This window comes from Theropithecus gelada, chromosome 19 (genome assembly GCF_003255815.1).
Source record: "Theropithecus gelada isolate Dixy chromosome 19, Tgel_1.0, whole genome shotgun sequence".
In the NCBI taxonomy this organism is placed as follows: Eukaryota; Metazoa; Chordata; class Mammalia; order Primates; family Cercopithecidae; genus Theropithecus; species Theropithecus gelada.
The window spans coordinates 42,333,299-42,353,235 of NC_037687.1; the positions used below are offsets into that span (position 1 = coordinate 42,333,299).

The 19,937-nt window shown below is 40.4% G+C and overlaps 1 protein-coding gene across 6 annotated transcripts in view; it reads left to right on the top strand.

The window, feature by feature from the left end:
• Window positions 1-19,677, top strand: part of ZNF573 (zinc finger protein 573) — a 49,062-nt gene extending 29,385 nt beyond the window's left edge. For all 6 annotated transcript variants that reach the window (XM_025367902.1, XM_025367905.1, XM_025367903.1 and 3 more), the window contains one exon: window positions 17,789-19,677. In XM_025367902.1, the coding sequence (XP_025223687.1) occupies window positions 17,789-19,491 (1,703 nt within the window). In that variant the 3' untranslated portion in view covers window positions 19,492-19,677. The remainder of the gene's footprint in view (window positions 1-17,788) is intronic.
• Window positions 19,678-19,937: the final 260 nt, after the last annotated feature.

Genomic DNA, 19,937 nt, shown 5'->3' on the forward strand with positions numbered 1-19,937 from the left:
TTTTTTTTTTTTTTTTTTTTTTTTTTTTTTTTTTTTTGAGACAGAGTTTCACTCTGGTTGCCTGGGCTGGAGTGCAGTGGTGCAATCTCGGCTTACTGCAACCTCCACCTCCCAGGTTCAAGCGATTCTCCTGCCTCAGCCTCCAAATAGCCAGGATTACAGGCATGCGCTGCCACACCCAGCTAATTTTGTATTTTTAGTAGAAACAGGGTTTCTCCATGTTGGTCAGGCTGGTCTCGAACTCCTGACTTCAGGTGATCCACCCACCTTGGCCTCCCAAAGTTCTGGGATTACAGGCATGAGCCACCATGCCCAGCCATTTCCTTTATTCTTTATGACATGTGAAACATTCTCAGAACATTAATAACAGCTTTACTACCAAAATGATTACTGAAAACAGTTATGTTTTTTAGTATGTCCAGTCTCCTCCCAATTTTTAGTTTTACTGTAATCATATTTTTAAATATATAGTCATTGCATCATATACTTCCTCTCTTATGACTGATATTTACTCTTTTTTTTGAGACAGTCTCACTCTATCGCCCAGGCTGGAGTGCATGGCCCGCTCGTGGCTCACTGCAACCTCCGCCTTCTAGTTTCAAGTGATCTTCCTGCCTCAGCCTCCCAAATAGCTGGGATTACAAGTGTGCGCCACCATGCCTGGCTAATTTTTGTATTTTACAAAATACAAAGGCTGGTCTCGAACTCCTGACCTCAAGTGATCTGCCTGCCACAGCCTCCCAAAGTCCTGGGATTACAGTTGTGAGCCACAGTGCCTGGCCCTGATATTTACTCTTAACCTAAATACACATCTTTAAGTTTGTAGTTGTTGCTGTATTTAGTGCTCAGCACCGTGTGGTGTGGCTGCAGTGATTCATGCACGTGAGACTCAGCCTTCCAGGAGCTCTCTTTTCCACAGGTGCTAGAGCTCAAGTGCTAGGAGGTAAGATCCACACGGCGAGTGTGGGGCCTCCCCTGACTTAAGAAGACTGGCTTGGTCGGGCGCGGTGACTCACGCCTGTAATCCCAGCACTTTGGGAGGCTGAGGCGGGTGGATTGCTTGAGGTCAGGAGTTCAAGAGCAGCCTGGCCAACATGGTGAAACCCCATCTCTACCAAAAATATAAAAAATTAGCCGGGCCTGTAATCTCAGCTACTCGAGAGGCTGAGGCAGGAGAATCTCTTGAACTAGGGAGTCAGAGGTTGCAGTGAGCTGAGATCGCACCACTGCACTCCAGCCTGGGTGACAGAACGAGATTCTGTCTCAAAAAACAAAAAAAACCCGGCTCCATAGGTTGGTACAATATCTGGTGTGAGGATTCTCTAGGCATAGCTTCCAGGGTCTTTCAAGGACATGAACCCTTTTAAAAAGAAATGTTGTAGTCAAATAAACCCCATATATGGTGTTCTCTTTATCTAGCCCCTAGTCCACAATCTCAGGTGCAACTTGCCTATCAGGGTCATTGTTACCATAAATAATGAAACTTAATTAACATAGTCAACACATTCCGTTTTTAGGGAAGCAGAGTTAGAGAGTTAGCCTAAGAGTACATCCTCATGCAGAATGGGATTCCCATTTTGTTTAATGTTTAATAACAGAACATTAAAAAATGTTTTGTTAACCCTTTGCCCACATTACCCTAGTGATTTCACAATACTCTAAGAATATAATCAAATATACAGTCCACATCCAAATTTCTCCCAACTATCCCAATAATGTCCTTTTATAAATTTTAAAATCTAGGATCAACTCAAAGAACATCTGTCATACTTACTCACCAAATCTATTTATTATCCTTTAATTCAGAGCATCTTCCTTCATGAAATTGACATCTTTGCAAAGTCCAGTCCACTTGATTTCTTTTTAGAATGTCCTACAATCTGCAATGTTTTGTCACTTCCTTATGATTAAATTCAAGCCAAACATATTTTGAAACATTGCCCCCAGGTGATGTTCTATTCCTCCCATTGTATCACATGAAGAGACTATGATAGTTTGTTCCACTGGCAATGCTAGTATGATAATTTGGTGGAATAAGAATTTGTGCCTTAGGCAATGCTAATATGATATAACTTGTTTGAGATGCTTTCCATAATTGTATCTGTCCGGGCCAAGGAAAAACTTCTTTTTCACCCTCTGAAGTTTCACCGAAAATCACTGACAAAAGGCAGATTGAGGAGAAAAGGCATACAAATTGATCTAATCATACTTTTTCATGACACAGGAGCCTTTAGAAAGAAGATCCAAAGATTCAGGGGAAATTACCTATTTTTATGCTTAGATTTAACGAAGTATGGACTGCTATGTAGAAACAGGATTGGACAAAAAGGATGTGATCTAATGCTAATAGTCTGAGTAGGGAAACCCAGCAATGCCTGTTTGTCTAGATTCTTCTTGGCCTCTCAGAACACGTATTCCTTCCTTCTAGAATGGGTGACCCTCTCTGGAATGGGGGTCTTGTGACCAACAGTCAAACAAAGTAAGCCACGTAATTTTTTATGGCCAGTTTTTACCCAAAAAGGCGGGGGAAAGTTAGAGTAATATTTTTAGGTTTTATGAATAGCTTTGGGGACAAGGGGTTCTGGTTTCCATGACTTGCCTTGGAGAAGAGGCTATGGTTAGCCTCGGGAGAGAATGGGACTGAGAGACAGGAGGGCAAGAGAAGGTCCGAGAAAAAACTTTTGCTTCTGAGGATGCTTTTGTAGACTTCATTTTGTGGTATTATTTTGTGAGTCCCAGGAAAACAATATAGATATCCTATTTCTCCTCCAACTTTTACAGCCCCCCATCCCTGCCCCAGATTTTAGCTTCCAACAGTAGATTTTGCTTATACCAGTTCTTTTTTTTTTTTCGAGACAGAGTCTCACTTTGTCACCCAGGCTAGAGTGCAGGTGCAGTGGTGCTATCTTGGCTCACTGCCACCTCCGCCTCTCAGGCTCAGTCTGGGATTACAGGCGCTATAGCTAGGATTACAGGCATATGCCACCACGTCTAGCTAATTTTTGTATTTTTAGTAGAGATGGGTTTTTACCATGTTGGCCAGGCTGGTCTTGAGCCCCTGACCTCAGGTCATCCACCCGCCTCAGCCTCCCAAAAGTACTGGGATTACAGGCGTGAGCCACTGTACCCGGCTTGCTTGCACCCATCTTTAATGCAACATTTGCCTACTGATGATTTTGTGTTAACCTCCTACATTTATTAGCTGGAATCTTTTTTTTTTTTTTTTGAGACAGAGTCTCGCTCTGTCGCCCAGGCTGGAGTGCAGTGGTGCGATCTCGGCTCACTGCAACCTCCGCCTCCCAGGCTGACGCCATTCTCCTGCCTCAGCCTCCCGAGCAGCTGGGACTACAGGCGCCCGCCACCACGCCCGGCTAATTTTTTTGTGTTTTTAGTAGAGACGGGGTTTCACCGTGTTCACCAGGATGGCCTCAATCTCCTGACCTCGTGATCCGCCCGCCTCGGCCCCCCAAAGTGCTGGGATTACAGGCGTGAGCCACCGCGCCCGGCCTTTTTTTTTTTTTTTTTGAGATAGAGTCTCACTCTGTTGCCCAGGCTGGAGTGCAGTGGCACGATCTCGGGTCACTGCAACCTCTGCCTCCTGGGTTCAAGTGATTCTCCTGCCTCAGCCTCCTGAGTAGCTGGAATTGCGGGCATGCACCACCACGCCTGGCTAATTTTTGTATTTTTAGTAGAGACAGGGTTTCACCATGTTGGTCAGGCTGATCTCAAACTCCTGACCTCGTGATCTGCCCACCTCAACCTCCAGAAGTGCTGGGATTACAGGCGTGAGCCACCGTGCCTGGCCCATTAGCTGGAATTCTTCTGTAAGAAGGAATATTCCCTTGTTCCTCTATTTATTCAATTATTTATATCAATATGGACTCATAGATGTTTATTCCATGAGTTATAATCCAGTACTATCCTTAGTTATTTTTCTTCTGCTTTGGCCACTTGGAGCTCTTTCAAGTTGGCTCCTGTGCCTTTTCAACCTACCCCCATCCTTTGGTGAGGATTTCTTATTTTCTGGCACTACAAGCTGTTAATCTAGGATTATCTTATGTTTTATCTGCCATAGCCCTGGAATCAGCCACTTCTGTATGGTATGGAGCACCAGTTCCTTTTATTGGGAATGCCATTTAGAAATCCAGATCTAGGCTTAGGTATGCTAATTGCCCCTGGACCCTCTTAGTGCTAGGCCCTCTTAACTCAGAGAAACTGGTAGCTGTGTATGTATGTGTAGCAATGTGGCCAGTCACTCTGGAGTATCTTCCTGTTCTTTCAAAGCTGCAACACCAGAACAAGCTTTATACGAATTTGAAAACTCCAAATCACATGTGTGAACAATGTCAGTCTTCATAGTTTGCATTTCTTATCAATGAAGCTGAGAAAAATAATTTTCTCCATTTCATCCTGTCCAAATTTTACATATACTAAAGGAATTGCCACGCTGGCAGTAATGTCTAATCATTTATCCAGTTGTAGTGAAAATGAACAAAGACCAGTGAAGGTTGATATGCCTTATTAAATTAGGATAAAGAAACCAGCAATGTAAGTTTTACATTCTAACTTAAACTATAATTTTTTAAAAGAAATTTGAAAGATGATAGTTTTTAAAAACCCTTAAAACTAAATCTATGATTATAGTTTATTAAGTTTTTCTAAACTTTTCAGTTACAGTTAAATTTCAGGTCAATTAAAATAGAGTTCTTTTACTTGTTGTAAAAGAAATTGTTCTCTGGTGTTGCTATAAATTTCTAATGGTGCTATGTTCTTGTCAGAGATTAAGAACTCGTATAACATATAATTCTATAATATGTAATTGTATACTTCTATATTGTGTGATTCATTATTTTGTTTGTTTGTTTATTAGTAATGGGGGTCTCACTAGGTTGCTCAGCTGGTCTCTAACTCCTGGGCTCAAGCAGTCCTCCTGCCTTGGCTTCCCAAAGTACTGAAAATATAGGTGTGAGCCACCTTGCTCAGCTTGTAATTAGTTATTATTGATATATTAGAAAGCAACTGATTTTTGTCTGAAAATATCAGCCTTCCTGATATATCTTCATTATTCTGGTACTTTGTATTATTCTGAGTTGGACTTACTTGTTATATGTTTATGTTGTTTCAAAATATTTATTTTTCTACATTTAACAACATTTTTCATAAGTTATTTCCTAGGGTGTCTATATACTGTTGACTTCCAAGAATTACCAGACATTTCTGTTCATCTAGCAAAGCTAAACTTATTAGATTTATTGCAAAAAAGAGAGAACAACCTCTTGAAAGAGTAGCAGTAGTATCTTAAAATAAGAAACCAGGAAAGTTACTTACCAGGTTTTAGAACTAGACTGGGTAACCTTTTTTCCTTTTTTTTTTCTTTTTTTTTTTTTTGAGACGGAGTCTTGCTTTGTCGCACAGGCTGGAGTGCAGTGGCCATATCTCAGCTCACTGCAACCTCCGCCTCCCAGGTTCAAGCAAGTCTCCTGCCACAGCCTCCCGAGCAGCTGGGATTACGGGCACCCACCAACACGCCTGGCTGATTTTTGTATTTTTAGTAGAGACGGGATTTCACCACGTTGGCCAGGCTGGTCTGGAACACCTTAACCTCAGGTGATCCACCCGCCCCTGCCCCTGCATCCCAAAGTGCTTGGATTATAGGCATGAGCCACCGCACCTAGCCTCTTTGTTTTTTTAAAAACGTGCTCCACCGAGAAGTAGCAACTGGGTTATATATATTACCTGGCCTGCAACTGGGTAATTTTTAAGGCAGGTTTTGCAAAACAGAGCGAACTAGTTGGGATGGGGCTGAGTTTATGACATCACAATTTTAGTGTGGGCTGGGCGCGGTGGCTCACACCTGTAATCCCAGCACTTTGGGATGCTGAGGCGGGCAGCTCATGAGGTCAGGAGATCAAGACCACCCTGGCTAACACGGTGAAACCCCGTCTCTACTAAAAATACAAAAAATTTGCCGGGCATGGTGGCCGGCGTCTATAGTCCCAGCTACTCAGGAGGCTGAGGCAGCAGAATGGTGTGAACCCGGGAGGCGGAGCTTGCGGTGAGCCAAGATGGTGCCACTGCACTCCAACCTGGGTGACAGAGCTAGACTTCATCTCAAAAATAAATAAATAAATAAAATAAATATTTATTCCATTGATTTGAGACTGTCATTCTTTACCTCTAATTATTACTTTTTATTTTTAGAAATCTTTTCGTTCTTGTTTGAAGATTGATTTGATAGTAGGTGTTATGTTGTGTGGGTGTTCCTAACTTTTAAATTCATTGTTATTTCATTATTTAATGTTATGGAATGCCATTTGGTCTGTTTTGTAATTTGTGCCCTTAATTCCAAATTTTTTGATACCAAGATTAAGATACCTTTTTTTAACCTTTGCCTTTTACTCAGGAGGCTGAGATGGGAGGATGACTTGAGCCCTGAAGGTTGAGGCTGCAGTGAGCTATGATCATGCCACTGTACTGCAACCTAGGGAACAGAGCAAAATCCCCATCTCAGAAAAAAAGAGAAAAGAAACCTCATACATCTTGCCAGTCATTCCCTGTCCTCCCACTCTCAGCCTCTGGCAACCATTAATCTCCTCTGATATCTATAGATTTGCCTATTCTGCATATAAAAAAAGAATCAAGCAACATGTGGCCTTTTGTGAATGACTTTATTTCACTTAGCATGTTTTTGAGTTTCATCAATATAATAGGAGGTGTCAATACTCATTCTTTTTTTATGGCTGAATAATATTCTATTCCATTCTATTATTTCTTTTGTTGCTGTGCTTTTCATATTATTATCTAGGAAACTTTTGTAATCCAAGGTTATGATGATTTACTTCTATGTTATCTTCTATTTTAGTAGTTTTAGCTCTTACTTTTAGGTCTTTGATCCACATTGAGTTAATTTTCATATGTGATATAAAGGGTAGATGCCCAGCTTCATTCTTTTGCATGGGAATATCCAGTTGTGCTAGCACTATTGCTAAAGAGACTCCTTTGAATTTTGTTGGCACCCTTTTTGATAATGAATTAATCATAAATTTGAGATATATGTACCTGTGTGTGTGTGTGTGTATATATATATATGCGTATATACACACACTTTCTGTCAGTACTATATACTACTTGATTTACTGTAGCATAGCATGATAAAAAGTTTTGAAGTCACAAAGTATGAGTACTGATACTTGATTCTTGTCTTTCAAGATTGTTTTGGCTATTCTGAGTCTTCTGTATTCGCATATGAATCCAGCTTGTCATTTTCCACAAGAAAAAGGCCGTTGACTTTTTTTTTTTTTGGAGACTGAGTCTTGCTCTGTCACCGGGGGTTGGAGTACAGTAGTGTGATCTCGGCTTACTGCTGTAATTCTCCTGTCTCAGAGTCCCAAAGTGCTGGGATTACAGGCATTAGCCACCGCGCCTGGCTAAGGTATGTTTTTAAAAAATATATATAAATACTCTTTCATATGGAGGTGGTTTCCTTTTTTATACAATTGCTAAAACTCTTCTTAGGAATCATTCTTTCTGCATTTATTGACATAATTCATACAATTTTTTTCCTCCATTATTCTGTACTGTGTTGAATTCTATTACTCGACTAACCTTGCATGCTGTAATCCAATTTGGTCATCATGTGTTGATATTTTATCTCTTTTCAATTATATCTGAACTTTTAATGTTTTCTTTAGGTTTCATGAATGGGATTGGATTGTAATTTTTTTTTTTTTCATTGTCCTTCCTAACGCTGGAATGCTGGGCGCAGTGGCTCATGCCTGTAATCCCAGCACTTTGGGAGGCCGAGGCAGGCGGATCACTTGTGGTCAGAGTTTATGACCAGCCTGGCTAATGTGGAGAAACCCTGTCTCTACTAAAAGTACAAAAATTAGCGATGCATGGTGGCGCGCGCCTGCAACCTCAGCTACTCAGGAGGTTGAGGCAGGAGAACTGCTTGAACCCAGGAGGCAGAGGTTGCGGTGAGCCGAGATCGTACCGCTGCACTCCAGCCTGGGCAACAAAGGGAGACTCTATCTCAAAAAAATAAAATAAAAAAAAAATAATGTTGGATGTAAGTGTTTCATTAGCTTCATACATGTGTTGTGTTGAGGGAATGTACCCTTTTACCCCCTCTTAGAGTCCGAAGAAACACTCCAGAAAAAAACATCTGAACCTTCAGTTTCCATTGTGCTTTTTAAAAACTGATGCAAATTACGTAATGCTTATAGAATTGTCCAAGTGTTCTGTGTGTTGATTTTGCAGTGGCTGCTTTTTAGAGTTTTATGCATTTCAAGCAAGTTAGTAACATGTTTTTATCATCATGTCATCTTATTGTGTTTGTGCAGTGTGGAGAGCTATAGATGAGGTACCTGATAGCACTCCTAGGTTGGATATTGTAGCATTTACTTTTTTCTTCATCAGTGTTGAAAGAATTGCATCAGTAACATTAGTTTGAAATAAAATATTTGCCATTGTGGCTCTTCTGTGGTATTTGTGAACTCTGTTTTTTTTTTTTTTTAATTACTGGACTTTTGTCTTATTTTTGTTTATTTTGTTGCACTTTTTCCAGCTTCTTGTGATGAATATATAGGTCATCAATTTTCAAGTTTTCTTCTTTTCTCATATGTATTTACATCTGCTTTATAAATTGTTTTTCTACTTCTTTCACTCTATCAAATACAAATGGATACAAACATGCTATTATTTAGTTCAAAATAATTTTATATGGGAATTTAGGTAATACCTCCTTAAATTCTGGGTTGCTTTTTCCTTCCTTTCCCCAGCTTTTTATTTTGAAAATCATCAAGCCAAGTGAGAATATTTTTAAAATATGTATTTGTGTATGTCTGTATGTGTATGTGTATAATATATAATATATATACAGTTAATTACCCTTCACGTAAATTCATCTTTGGTTATTAACATTTTGCCTTACTTTTTCTCTGTATATATGCACCTTTCTTCTTGGCTCACTTGATGGTAAGTAGCAGTTATCATTAGATTTCACCTCTTAACTATGTGCATCTTCTAAGAATAAAGACATTCTCCTTCAAAGTCACAATATTATTATAATAGTAATGTAGTCTTATCTACTATAGTCTATACTTACATTTGTTATACTGTTTCTAAAAATGTCATTTATAAAATCTTTCCAGGATCCATTGTGTATTCATACATTGCATGTAGGTCTTAGCCTTTTTTTTTTTTTTTTTTTTTTTTTGAGACCGAGTCTCGCTCTGTTGCCCAGGCTGGAATGCAGTGGTGTGATCTCAGCTTACTGCAACCTCTGCTTCCTGGGTTCAAGTGATTCTCCTGCCTCAGCCTCCGAGTTAGCTGGTGGCACCCAGCACCACACCTGGCTAATTTTTGTATTTTTAGTACAGATGGGGTTTCATCATATTGGCCAGGCTGCTCTCGAACTCCTGACCTTGTGATACGCCCGCCTTGGCCTCCCAAAGTGCTGGGATTAAGGCATGAGCCACCACGCCCAGCCAGATCTTAGGCTTTTTATCTTGGTGTTACCCTACTACATTTACCCCTTAGAGTTTGGTTTTTTTGAAGTGTCTACTCCAGTTTTCTTGTGGAATGTCAGGTTTATAGGTTTGATGGTTTCCCCTCATGACTAGAGTAAGGTTAAACATTTTTTGCCAAGAATATTAAAGAAGTAGTGTGTAATGATCATTTTTGTTTGTTCTTTTCTCCACCAACCAAGCAAAGACCACTGGTAATTATCTTTGTTTACAATAACTTTTTAATTGTAGAATAATTTTAGATTTACAAAATTAACAGATTTACAAAGATAATACAGAGATTTCCTGTATACACCTCTCCTACTTTCCACCACCGTTAACATCTTACATGAAGTACATTTGTCAAAACTAGGAAACTGACATGAGACTCTTTATTGGGATTTCATTCAGTTTTTCCATATAGCTCATATTTCTGTTCCAAGATGCATCCAGTTAGGGGCACCACATTGTATATATTTGTCTTATCTTCCAGTCTCTTCTGTTCTGTGACAGTTTTTTCAGCTTTGCTTTTCATGACTTTGACTGTCTTGACAGACCATGCCAGTAGTGTATCTCCCAGTCCAAGTCTTATTTTTCTTGTAATTAGGCTGGAAGTAGTAATTTTTAGAAAGACTGTAACAGAGGTGAAGTATGCTTTTCATCACATTACATTGGGGTACATGACATCACTGGTGATATTAACCTTTATCATTTGGCTAAAGTAGTGTCTGCCAGCTTTTTTCACTCCAAATGTACTATTTTTTCCTTTTCCATTCTCTATTCTTTAGAAACAACTTGTTCAGTCTAGCCCACCCTGGGAGCAGGTACACAGGAGTAGAAATTAAGCTTTACATTCCATAGAGTTTAATCTCTAATATCTAGAATTCTTCTATAAGAAATATTTGTTTCTTCTCATTTATACTTCTCATTTATAGACTCATGTATATTTGTTTTATACTTCAAGATATAATCAAATATTACATTATTTCTTTTGCCACCCATACTGTTTCAGCTTCAGACATTGATAGCTCTTTTAGATTGGTACCTGTGTTCATTTGATACCCTGATCCTTCTGTTTTTTGAGGACTTCTTTCCTGGTACTACCTTCAAGTTCATTTTGTTTTCTTCCTCCTGTGGTCCTGGAATCAGCTGTTTCTCCCGGGAGTATGGTTCCTTTTAGTGGAGAATGGGATTTAAAAACCGAGGTCAGCTGGGCATGGTGGCTCACGCCTGTAATCCCAGCACTTTGGGAGGCCAAGGCGGGCAGATCACGAGGTCAGGAGTTTAAGACGAGCCTGGCCAACATGGTGAAACCCCGTCTCAACTAAAAATACAAAAATTAGCTGGGCATGGAGGCACGCGTCTGTAATGCCAGCTACTCAGGAGGCTGAGGCAGGAGAATTGCTTGAACTCGGAGGCAGAGGTTGCAATGAGCCGAGATCACACCACTGCACTCCAGCCTGGGTGACAGAGCAAGACTCCATCCTCCACCCTCCCAAAAAAAACCAACCAACCAACCAACAAACAAACAAAAAACAAGGTCTGGGTAACGGATATATATGCACGTTCACCCATGTATGCTTACATATATTAGTAATTGTCTCTCTGTCTATCTGTTTGTATGCATCTGAAGCTAAACATGAGTTCATACTAATGTCTCTGACTCTCATCCAGTACTACAAAATGCATTCTAGTCTTCCTGCCTTGTTTATCTGTAACTTTTTTACCCTGATAGCAAGAAAACTGGCTCTCCCCATCCACCATTTATTTATGTACCTGTTCAACTCCAGTGTACATGTAACACATTTCTGAATTAACCGGTACCCCCATGAGCAACAAGTTTACTCACTTGAGTAGTGTTTGTATATACTTCCTTTAGTGTGTGGCCTTATAATTTTCAGTCAACACATCATTTTCCACAGTTTGTTATTTTATCATATCACAGTGCACTGTTTGTTCAGTATATTGATTACCTACAAGCAGTATATAATTACCAAATATATGTTGTCTAGTTACCTTTGCAGTATTGATTTCTAGCATAACATTTTTTTGTGGTCAGACTACATACTCTATATGATCTTGATCCTTTGAAATACGTTGAAACTTGCTTTATAGCCCAGTATATGGTCAGTTTTTGGGAACAATCTCTGTGTGACTGGAAAGTAACTGAGCTCTGCAGTATTTGAATTGTATCTATGAAGTTCTGGATCTTTATTGATTAAATGTTCCACTCAGACTTTGGATTGTCTTTGCTTAATCAGACTTTGGATAATTTGCTTTCCTTATTTCATACCATGTTAATAGAGAAATACAGAATTATTTATAACCCTTATAAAGAAATAATTTTAACACTTATTAAGAAATCCTCTATGTATATTGTAGTTCGTTAGAAAATAGAGATGGTTAAAACTGCTTTTGAAACATTAAAATCTTGCCGAGGGTGGTGGCTCACGCGTGTAATCCCAGCACTTTGGGAGGCTGAGGTGGGCAGATCGTTTGAGTTCAGGAGTTCAAGACAAGCCTGTCCAACATGGTGAAACCCTGTCTCTACTAAAAATACAAAAATTAGCCAGGCATAGTGGCAAGTACCTATAATCCCAGCTACTCCAGAGGCTGAGGAAGTAGAATTGCTTGAACCTGGCAGGCGGAGGTTGCAGAGCCGAGATTGCGCCACTGCACTCCAGCCTGGGCCACAGAGCCAGATTCCATCCCACCACCCCCGCACCCCCCAAAAAAATTAAAGTCTTGGCTGGATGCAGTGGCTCATGCCTGTAATCCTAACACTTTGGGAAGCTGAGGCAGACGGAGGCGAATCACTTAGCTCCGAGTTCCGAGAGCAGCCTGGCCAACATGGAGAAACCTTATCTCTACCAAAAATACAAACAAATTAGGCAGGCATGGTGGTGGTCACCTGTGGCCCCAGCTACCTGGGAGGCTGAGACACAAGAACTGCTTGAACCCGAGAGGCAAAGGTTGCAGTGAGCCAAGATCACACCACTGCACTCCAGCCTGAGTGACAGAGTATTTTTTTCTCTTAAGGATTTCCTGGCCGGATGCGGTGGCTCACGCCTGTAATCCCAGCACTTTGGGAGGCCGAGGCAGGCAGATCACGAGGTCAGGAGATCAAGACCATCCTGGCTAACAGGGTGAAACCCCATCTCTAGTGAAAATACAAAAAATGAGCTGGGCGTGGTGGTGGGTGCCTGTAGTCCCAGCCACTCGGGAGACTGAGGCAGGAGAATGGTGTGAACCCAGGGGGCGGAGCTTGCAGTGAGCCAAGATTGCACCACTGCACTCCAGCCTGAGAGACAGAGCGAGACTCCGCCTCAAAAAAAAAAAAAAACAAAAAAGTGTTTTCTTTTTTTTTTTTTTTTTTGAGACAGGGTCTTGCTCTGTTTCCCGGCCTGAAGTGCAGTGGCATGAACACAGCTCACTGCAGCTTTGGCCGCCTGGGTTCTAGCAATTCTCCCACCTTGCCCTCCCGAATATCTGGGACCACAGGTGCATGCTACCATGCCCAGCCAAGTTTTTAAATTTTTTTTTTGTAAAGAAGAGGTCTTATTGTGTTGCCCAGGCTGGTCTTGAACTCCTGGGCTTGAGCAATCCTCCTGCCTCGGCTTCCCAAAGTGCTGGGATTACAGGCGTGAGCCACCACTCCAGTCCCTGACTCTGTTTTTGATGTTTAACTGCTGATGACTCCTCTTTTTTTCCCCTTCTGTTTACTTCTGGGCCAGCTGATAGAAAACCTAGGTGCTCCCTCCTTTACATTCAAACCATGTGAACCCCATCCCATGAGCAGGAACACTCAGCCCAGCACCACGCCCTAACCACCATGCAAACTCCAAGCCAGCCTTTTCCTAATCTCTCAAGTTGTTTTATGACCTGTTTGGGAGCTGCTCTGCTCTCTAGAAAGCCTCATGATGAGAGTTATAAACGTTTTCCTACCTTCTTGGTATATGTGTGTGACATCATTAGTCTTTTTTTTTTTTTTTCTAAAACAAAAAAACGGGATACATGTGCAGAACATGCACGTTTATTATATAGGTATACATATGCCATGGTGGTTTGCTGCACCTTTTGACCTGTCCTCTAAGTTCCCTCCCCTCACCTCCCAGCACCCAACAGGCCCTGGTATATGTTATTCCCCTCTCTGTGTCCGTGTGTTCTCATTGTTCAGCTCCCACTTATGAGTGAGAACATGCGGTATTTGGTTTTCTGTTCCTGTGATAGTTTGCTGAGAATGATGGCCTCCAGCTTCATGCATGTCCCTGCAAAGGACATGATCTCATTTCTTTTTATGGCTGCATAGTATTCCATGGTGCATATGTACCACATTTTCTTTATCCAGTTTATCACGGATGGGCATTTGGGTTGGCTCCAAGTCTTTGCTATTGTAAATCCTGCTGCAGGAAACATACATGTACATGTGTCTTTATAGTAGAATAATTTATATTTCTTTGGGTATATACCCAGTAATGGGACTGCTGGGTCAAATGTATTTCTGGTTCTGGATCCTTGAGGAATCGCCATACTGCCTTCCACAGTGGTTGAACTAATTTACATTCCCACCAACAGTGTAAAAGTGTTCCTATTTCTCCACAGCCTCACCAGCATCTATTGTTTTTCCTGACTTTTTAATAATCACCATTCTAACTGGTGTGAGATGGTATCTTATTGTGGTTTTGATTTGCGTTTCTCTGATGATCTCTGATAATGATGTTGAGCTTTTCTTCATATGTTTGTTGGCCTTATAAATGTCTTCTTTTTTTTTTTTTTTTTTTTTTTTTGAGATGGATTCTCACTCTGTCACCCAGGCTGGAGTGCAGTGGCTTGATCTCGGCTCACTGCAACCTCCGCCTCCCGGGTTCAAGTGATTCTCCTGCCTCAGCCTCCCGAGTAGCTGGGATTACAGGCACCTGCCACCATGCCTGGCTAATGTTTTTTGTATTTTTAGTAGAGACAGGGTTTCACCATGTTGGCCAGGCTGGTCTTGAACTCCTGACCTTGTGACCCACTCGCCTTGGCCTCCCAAAGTGCTGGGATTACAGGCGTGAGCCACCACACCCAACCAAATGTCTTCTTTTGAGAAGTGTCTGTTCATATCCCTTGCCCACTTTTTGATGTATTGTTTGGTTCTTGTAAATTTGTTCCATGTAATTTATGGATATTAGACCTTTGTCAGATGAGTAGGTTTCTCCCATTCTGTAGGTTGTCTGTTCACTCTGATGATAGTTTCTTTTCCTGTGCAGAAGCTCTTTAGTTTAATTAGATCCCATTTGTCAATTTTGGCTTTTGTTGCAATGGCTTTTGTCATTTTTGTCATCAAGTCTTTGCCCATGCCTATGTACTGAATGGTATTGCCTAGGTTTTCTTATAGGGTTTTTATGGTTTTGGGTTTTACAGTTAAGTCTTTAATCCATCTTGAGTTGATTGTTGTATAAGGTGTAAGGAAGGGGTCTAGTTTTAGTTTTCTACATATGGCTACCCAGTTTTCCCAGCACCATTTACTGAATAGGATATCCTTTCTCCATTGCTTGTTTGTGGCAGGTTTGTCGAAGATCAGATGGTTGTAGATGCATGGTGTTATTTCTAAGGTCTCTGTTCTGCTCCATTGGTCTATATGTCTGTTTTGGTACCAGTACCATGCTGTTTTGGTTACTGTAGCCTTGTAGTGTAGTTTGAAGTCAGGTAGCGTGATGTCTGCAGCTTTATTCTTTTTGCTTAGGATTGTCTTGGTTGTACGGTGTCTTCTTTGATTCCATATAAAATTTAAAATAGTTTTTTTCTAATTCTGTGCAGAATGTTAATGGTAATTTGATGGGAATAGCATTGAATCTATAATTTACTTTGGGTAGTATGGCCATTTTCACGATATTGATTCTTCCTATCTATGAGGATGGAATGTTTTTCCATTTGTTTGTGTCCTCTCTTATTTCCTTGAGCAGTGGTTTATAGTTCTCCTTGAAGAAGTCCTTCACATTCCTTGTTAATTGTATTCCTAGGTATTTTATTCTCTTCTTAGCAATTGTGAATGGGAGTTCATTCATGATTTTGCTCTCTGCTTGTCTATTGGTGGTGTAAAGGAATGCTTGTGATTTTTTCACGTTGATTTTGTACCCTGAGACTTTGCTGAAGTTGCTTATCAGTTTAAGGAGTTTTTGGCCTGAGATGATGGGGATTTCCAAATATAAAATCATGTTATCTGCAAACAGAGACAACTTGACTTCCTCTCTTCCTATTTGTATACCTTTATTTATTTCTCTTGCCTGATTGCCCTGGCCAGAACTTCCAGTACTATGTTGAATAGGAGTGGTGAGAGAGGGCATCCTTGTCTTGTACTGGTTTTCAAAGGGAATGCTTCCAGCTTTCACCCATTCAATATGATATCGGCTGTGGGTTTGTCATAAATAGCTCTTATTAGCTCTTATTGTTTTGAGATGTGTTCCTTCAATACCTAGTTTATTGCCAGTTTTAAATTTTAACATGAAGGGATGTTGAATTTTATCAAAGGCCTTTTCTGTATCTATTGAGATAATCATGTGGTTTTTTTGTCTTTGGTTCGGTTTATGTGATGGATTACGTTTATTGATTTGTGTATGTTGAACCAGCCTCGCATCCCAGGGATGAAGCTGACTTGATCATGGTGGATAAGCAATATAGTGAGACCCTGTCTCTACACATAATTTTAAAATGAGCCAGGCGTAGTGTTGTGCATCTGTAGTCCTAATTACTTGAGAGGCTGAGGTGGGAAGATCGCTTGAGCTGGAAGAGTACAAGGCTGCAGTGAATTATGATTGGGCTACTGTACTTCTGCCTGAGTGACAGAGCAAGACCCTGTCTTGATGATTGATTGATTGATAGCTAGATGGATGGATGGATGGATGGATGGATGGATAGATAGATAGATAGATAGATAGATAGATAGATAAAGATAGAGAGACAGACAGAGTTAGCAGGTACTGCCTTTCTAAAGAAAGAACATTTACCCTGAAACATAAAGGATGAGAAGGATTCAGCCTGCGAAATGTCTAAGTCCAAGGACTCTTGAGCAGTTAAACAGTCTGTGGACAGCATTAAGTGTTGTGGCAAGTTGTATAGTTGGCCCTTTGTATCCATGACTTCTGCACTCATGGATTCAACCATCTTCAGATCAAACATATATTTTTAAATTGTGAGAGTACTGACCACATACAGACTTTTTTCTTGTCATTATTTTCTCAGTAATACAGTAGGACAGCTATTCACATAGCATTTACATTGTATTAGGTATTGTAAGTAATCCAGAGATGATTGAAAGTATACAGGAAGATGCGTATAGGTTATGTGCAAATACTATGCCATTTTATATCAGGGACTTGGGCATCTGTAGCTGGATTGGGTTTTGGTATCTGCAGGAGGTCCTGGAACTGATCCTCCACAGATACGAAGGGGCAATTGTACTATATTCTTGGTGTTGCAAAGAGGGACTATGATAGAGAATAGGAAGCAAAGAGTTAGTTGTTTTGACATGAGACCTCCTAGGTAAGCAGCAGTCCTTGGAAAGGGATTTGTATTTTATTCTAAGAACAATGAAAAATCACTTGAGGAACTTAAAGGATGTATTCTTAAACACTGACCTGCTTCTAAATCAGTGATAGGTTCAAAATAAAGATGTCAAGGTTTTTCTCCTCTCAGTTTTAATTCACTTGGTCTTTGACAGTGCCAAGATGGCAGATTTGGAACAAGCTTGTCAAAAATTCTAGCCCCACCTAAATGTTACATATGTCCTCAATAAGTAATTTCACTATCTTACTTAAACTCGTATACATCTCTGAACTCTTCTTGGCCTTTTTCAAATTTCATAACCATATTTTTTTTTTTTTTTTTTTTTTTGAGACGGAGTCTCGCTCTGCCGCCCAGGCTGGAGTGCAGTGGCCGGATCTCGGCTCACTGCAAGCTCCGCCTCCCGGGTTCACGCCATTCTCCTGCCTCAGCCTCCGGAGTAGCTGGGACTACAGGCGCCCGCCACCTCGCCCGGCTAGTTTTTTGTATTTTTTAGTAGAGACGGGGTTTCACCGTGTCAGCCAGGATGGTCTCGATCTCCTGACCTCGTGATCCGCCCGTCTCGGCCTCCCAAAGTGCTGGGATTACAGGCTTGAGCCACCGCGCCCGGCCATCATAACCATATCTTTGAATTCTGTATGCCATTCACTTATTGTGAGGGTTGGTTTTTCTTTGTTTCATAAAGTTTCTTGTTCTCTGGTATAGAAACAAATTTTTTTTGTTGTCCTTTTTTGTTTCAGATTTGGATTTACAGTGTGAGATAATCAGCTACATAGAAGTACCCACTTATGAAACAGGTATATCCTCTGTACAACTTCAGAGCATATATAAGAGAGAGAAACTCTATGAATGTAAGAAGTGTCAGAAGAAATTCAGTAGTGGTTATCAACTTATTCTACATCACAAGTTTCATATTATTGAGAGACCCTATGAATGCAAAGAGTGTGGGGAGAACTTTCGTAGTGGTTATCAACTTACTCTCCATCAAAGATTTCATACTGGTGAGAAACCCTATGAATGTACAGAATGTGGGAAGAACTTTAAAAGTGGTTATCAGCTGACTGTGCATCAGAGATTTCATACTGGTGAGAAGACCTATGAATGTAGGCAATGTGGGAAGGCCTTTATATATGCCTCACACATTGCTCAACATGAGAGAATTCACACTGGTGGGAAGCCTTATGAATGTCAGGAGTGTGGGAAGGCCTTTAGTCAAGGTGGACACCTTAGAATTCATCAGAGAGTTCATACTGGCGAAAAACCATATAAATGTAAGGAATGTGGGAAGACTTTTAGTAGGCGCTCAAATCTTGTTGAACATGGGCAGATTCATACTGATGAGAAGCCATACGTATGTGAGAAATGTGGAAAAGCCTTTAGAAGATGTCACCAACTTACTGTACATCAGAGTGTTCACACTGGTAAAAAGCCATATGAGTGTAAAGAATGTGGGAAGGGCTATACGACTGCCTCATACTTTCTTCTACATCAGAGAATTCATAAAGGTGGAAAACCCTATGAATGTAAGGAGTGTAAGAAAACCTTTACTTTGTATAGAAATCTTACTCGGCATCAGAATATTCATACTGGTGAGAAACTTTTTGAATGCAAGCAATGTGGGAAGACCTATACTACTGGTTCAAAACTCTTTCAACATCAGAAAACTCATACTGGCGAGAAACCCCATGAATGCAAGGAATGTGGAAAGGCCTTTACCTTGTATGGCTACCTTAAACAACATCAGAAAATTCATACTGGCATGAAACACTTTGAATGTAAGGAGTGTAAGAAAACCTTTACTTTGTATAGAAATCTGACTCGACATCAGAATATTCACACTGGTAAGAAACTTTTTGAATGTCAGGAATGTGGGAAGGCCTATAGTACTGGCTCAAACCTTATTCAACATCAGAAAATTCATACTGGTGAGAAACCCTATGAATGTAAGGAATGTGGAAAGACCTTTAGCTTGCATGGATATCTTAATCAACATCAGAAAATTCATACTGGTGTGAAACCCTATGAATGTAAGGTATGTAGAAAAACCTTTACTTTCTATAGAAATCTTACTCTACATCAAAGTATTCATACTGATGAGAAACCTTTTGAATGTAAGGAATGTGGGAAGACCTTTAGACGTACTTCACACCTTACTGCACATCAGAGCATTCATGCTGATAAAAAACCCTATGAATGTAAAGAATGTGGAAAGGCCTTTAAAATGTATGGCTACCTTACACAACATCAGAAAATTCATACTGGTGGAAAACCTTATGAATGTAAAGAATGTGGGAAGGCCTTCAGTCGTGCTTCAAACCTTGTTCAACATGAGAGAATTCATACTGGTGAGAAACCCTATGTGTGTAAGCAGTGTGGGAAAACCTTCAGATATGGTTCAGCCCTTAAAGCCCATCAGGGAATTCATAGGAGCACAAAAGTCTAAGACCATAAAGAGTACGAGCTCGCCATTCATCATCAGACAGTCCACACTGGTGAGAAATGATGGAATGTTAGTCTTACAGGTATGGCTTTAGCAATTGAGAGAGTTCAAAATGCAGTTCTTGCCACATTAGAAAGCATTCGATGTTGATATTTTAATGGAACATCTGACTGTTCAATGGTAAATTAAGAAAAAAAAAAAACAAAAACAAAAAAAAAAGGAATCCCAGTTTCTTCATGCCTACAACATCCATGGCATGGATTTTTTTATATAAACTTATTAATTAAAAGGATGACCAAAAGCCTTTCATACTAGATTTCAATGGCTGTATTACAAATTACTCCAAGCCTTAATGTCTTACCACAACAGTAAACATCACTCATAGGTTCTGAGGGTCAGAAATTCGGGAAGAGACTTAACTGAGTGCTTTTGGATTGGTTTTTCCTTGA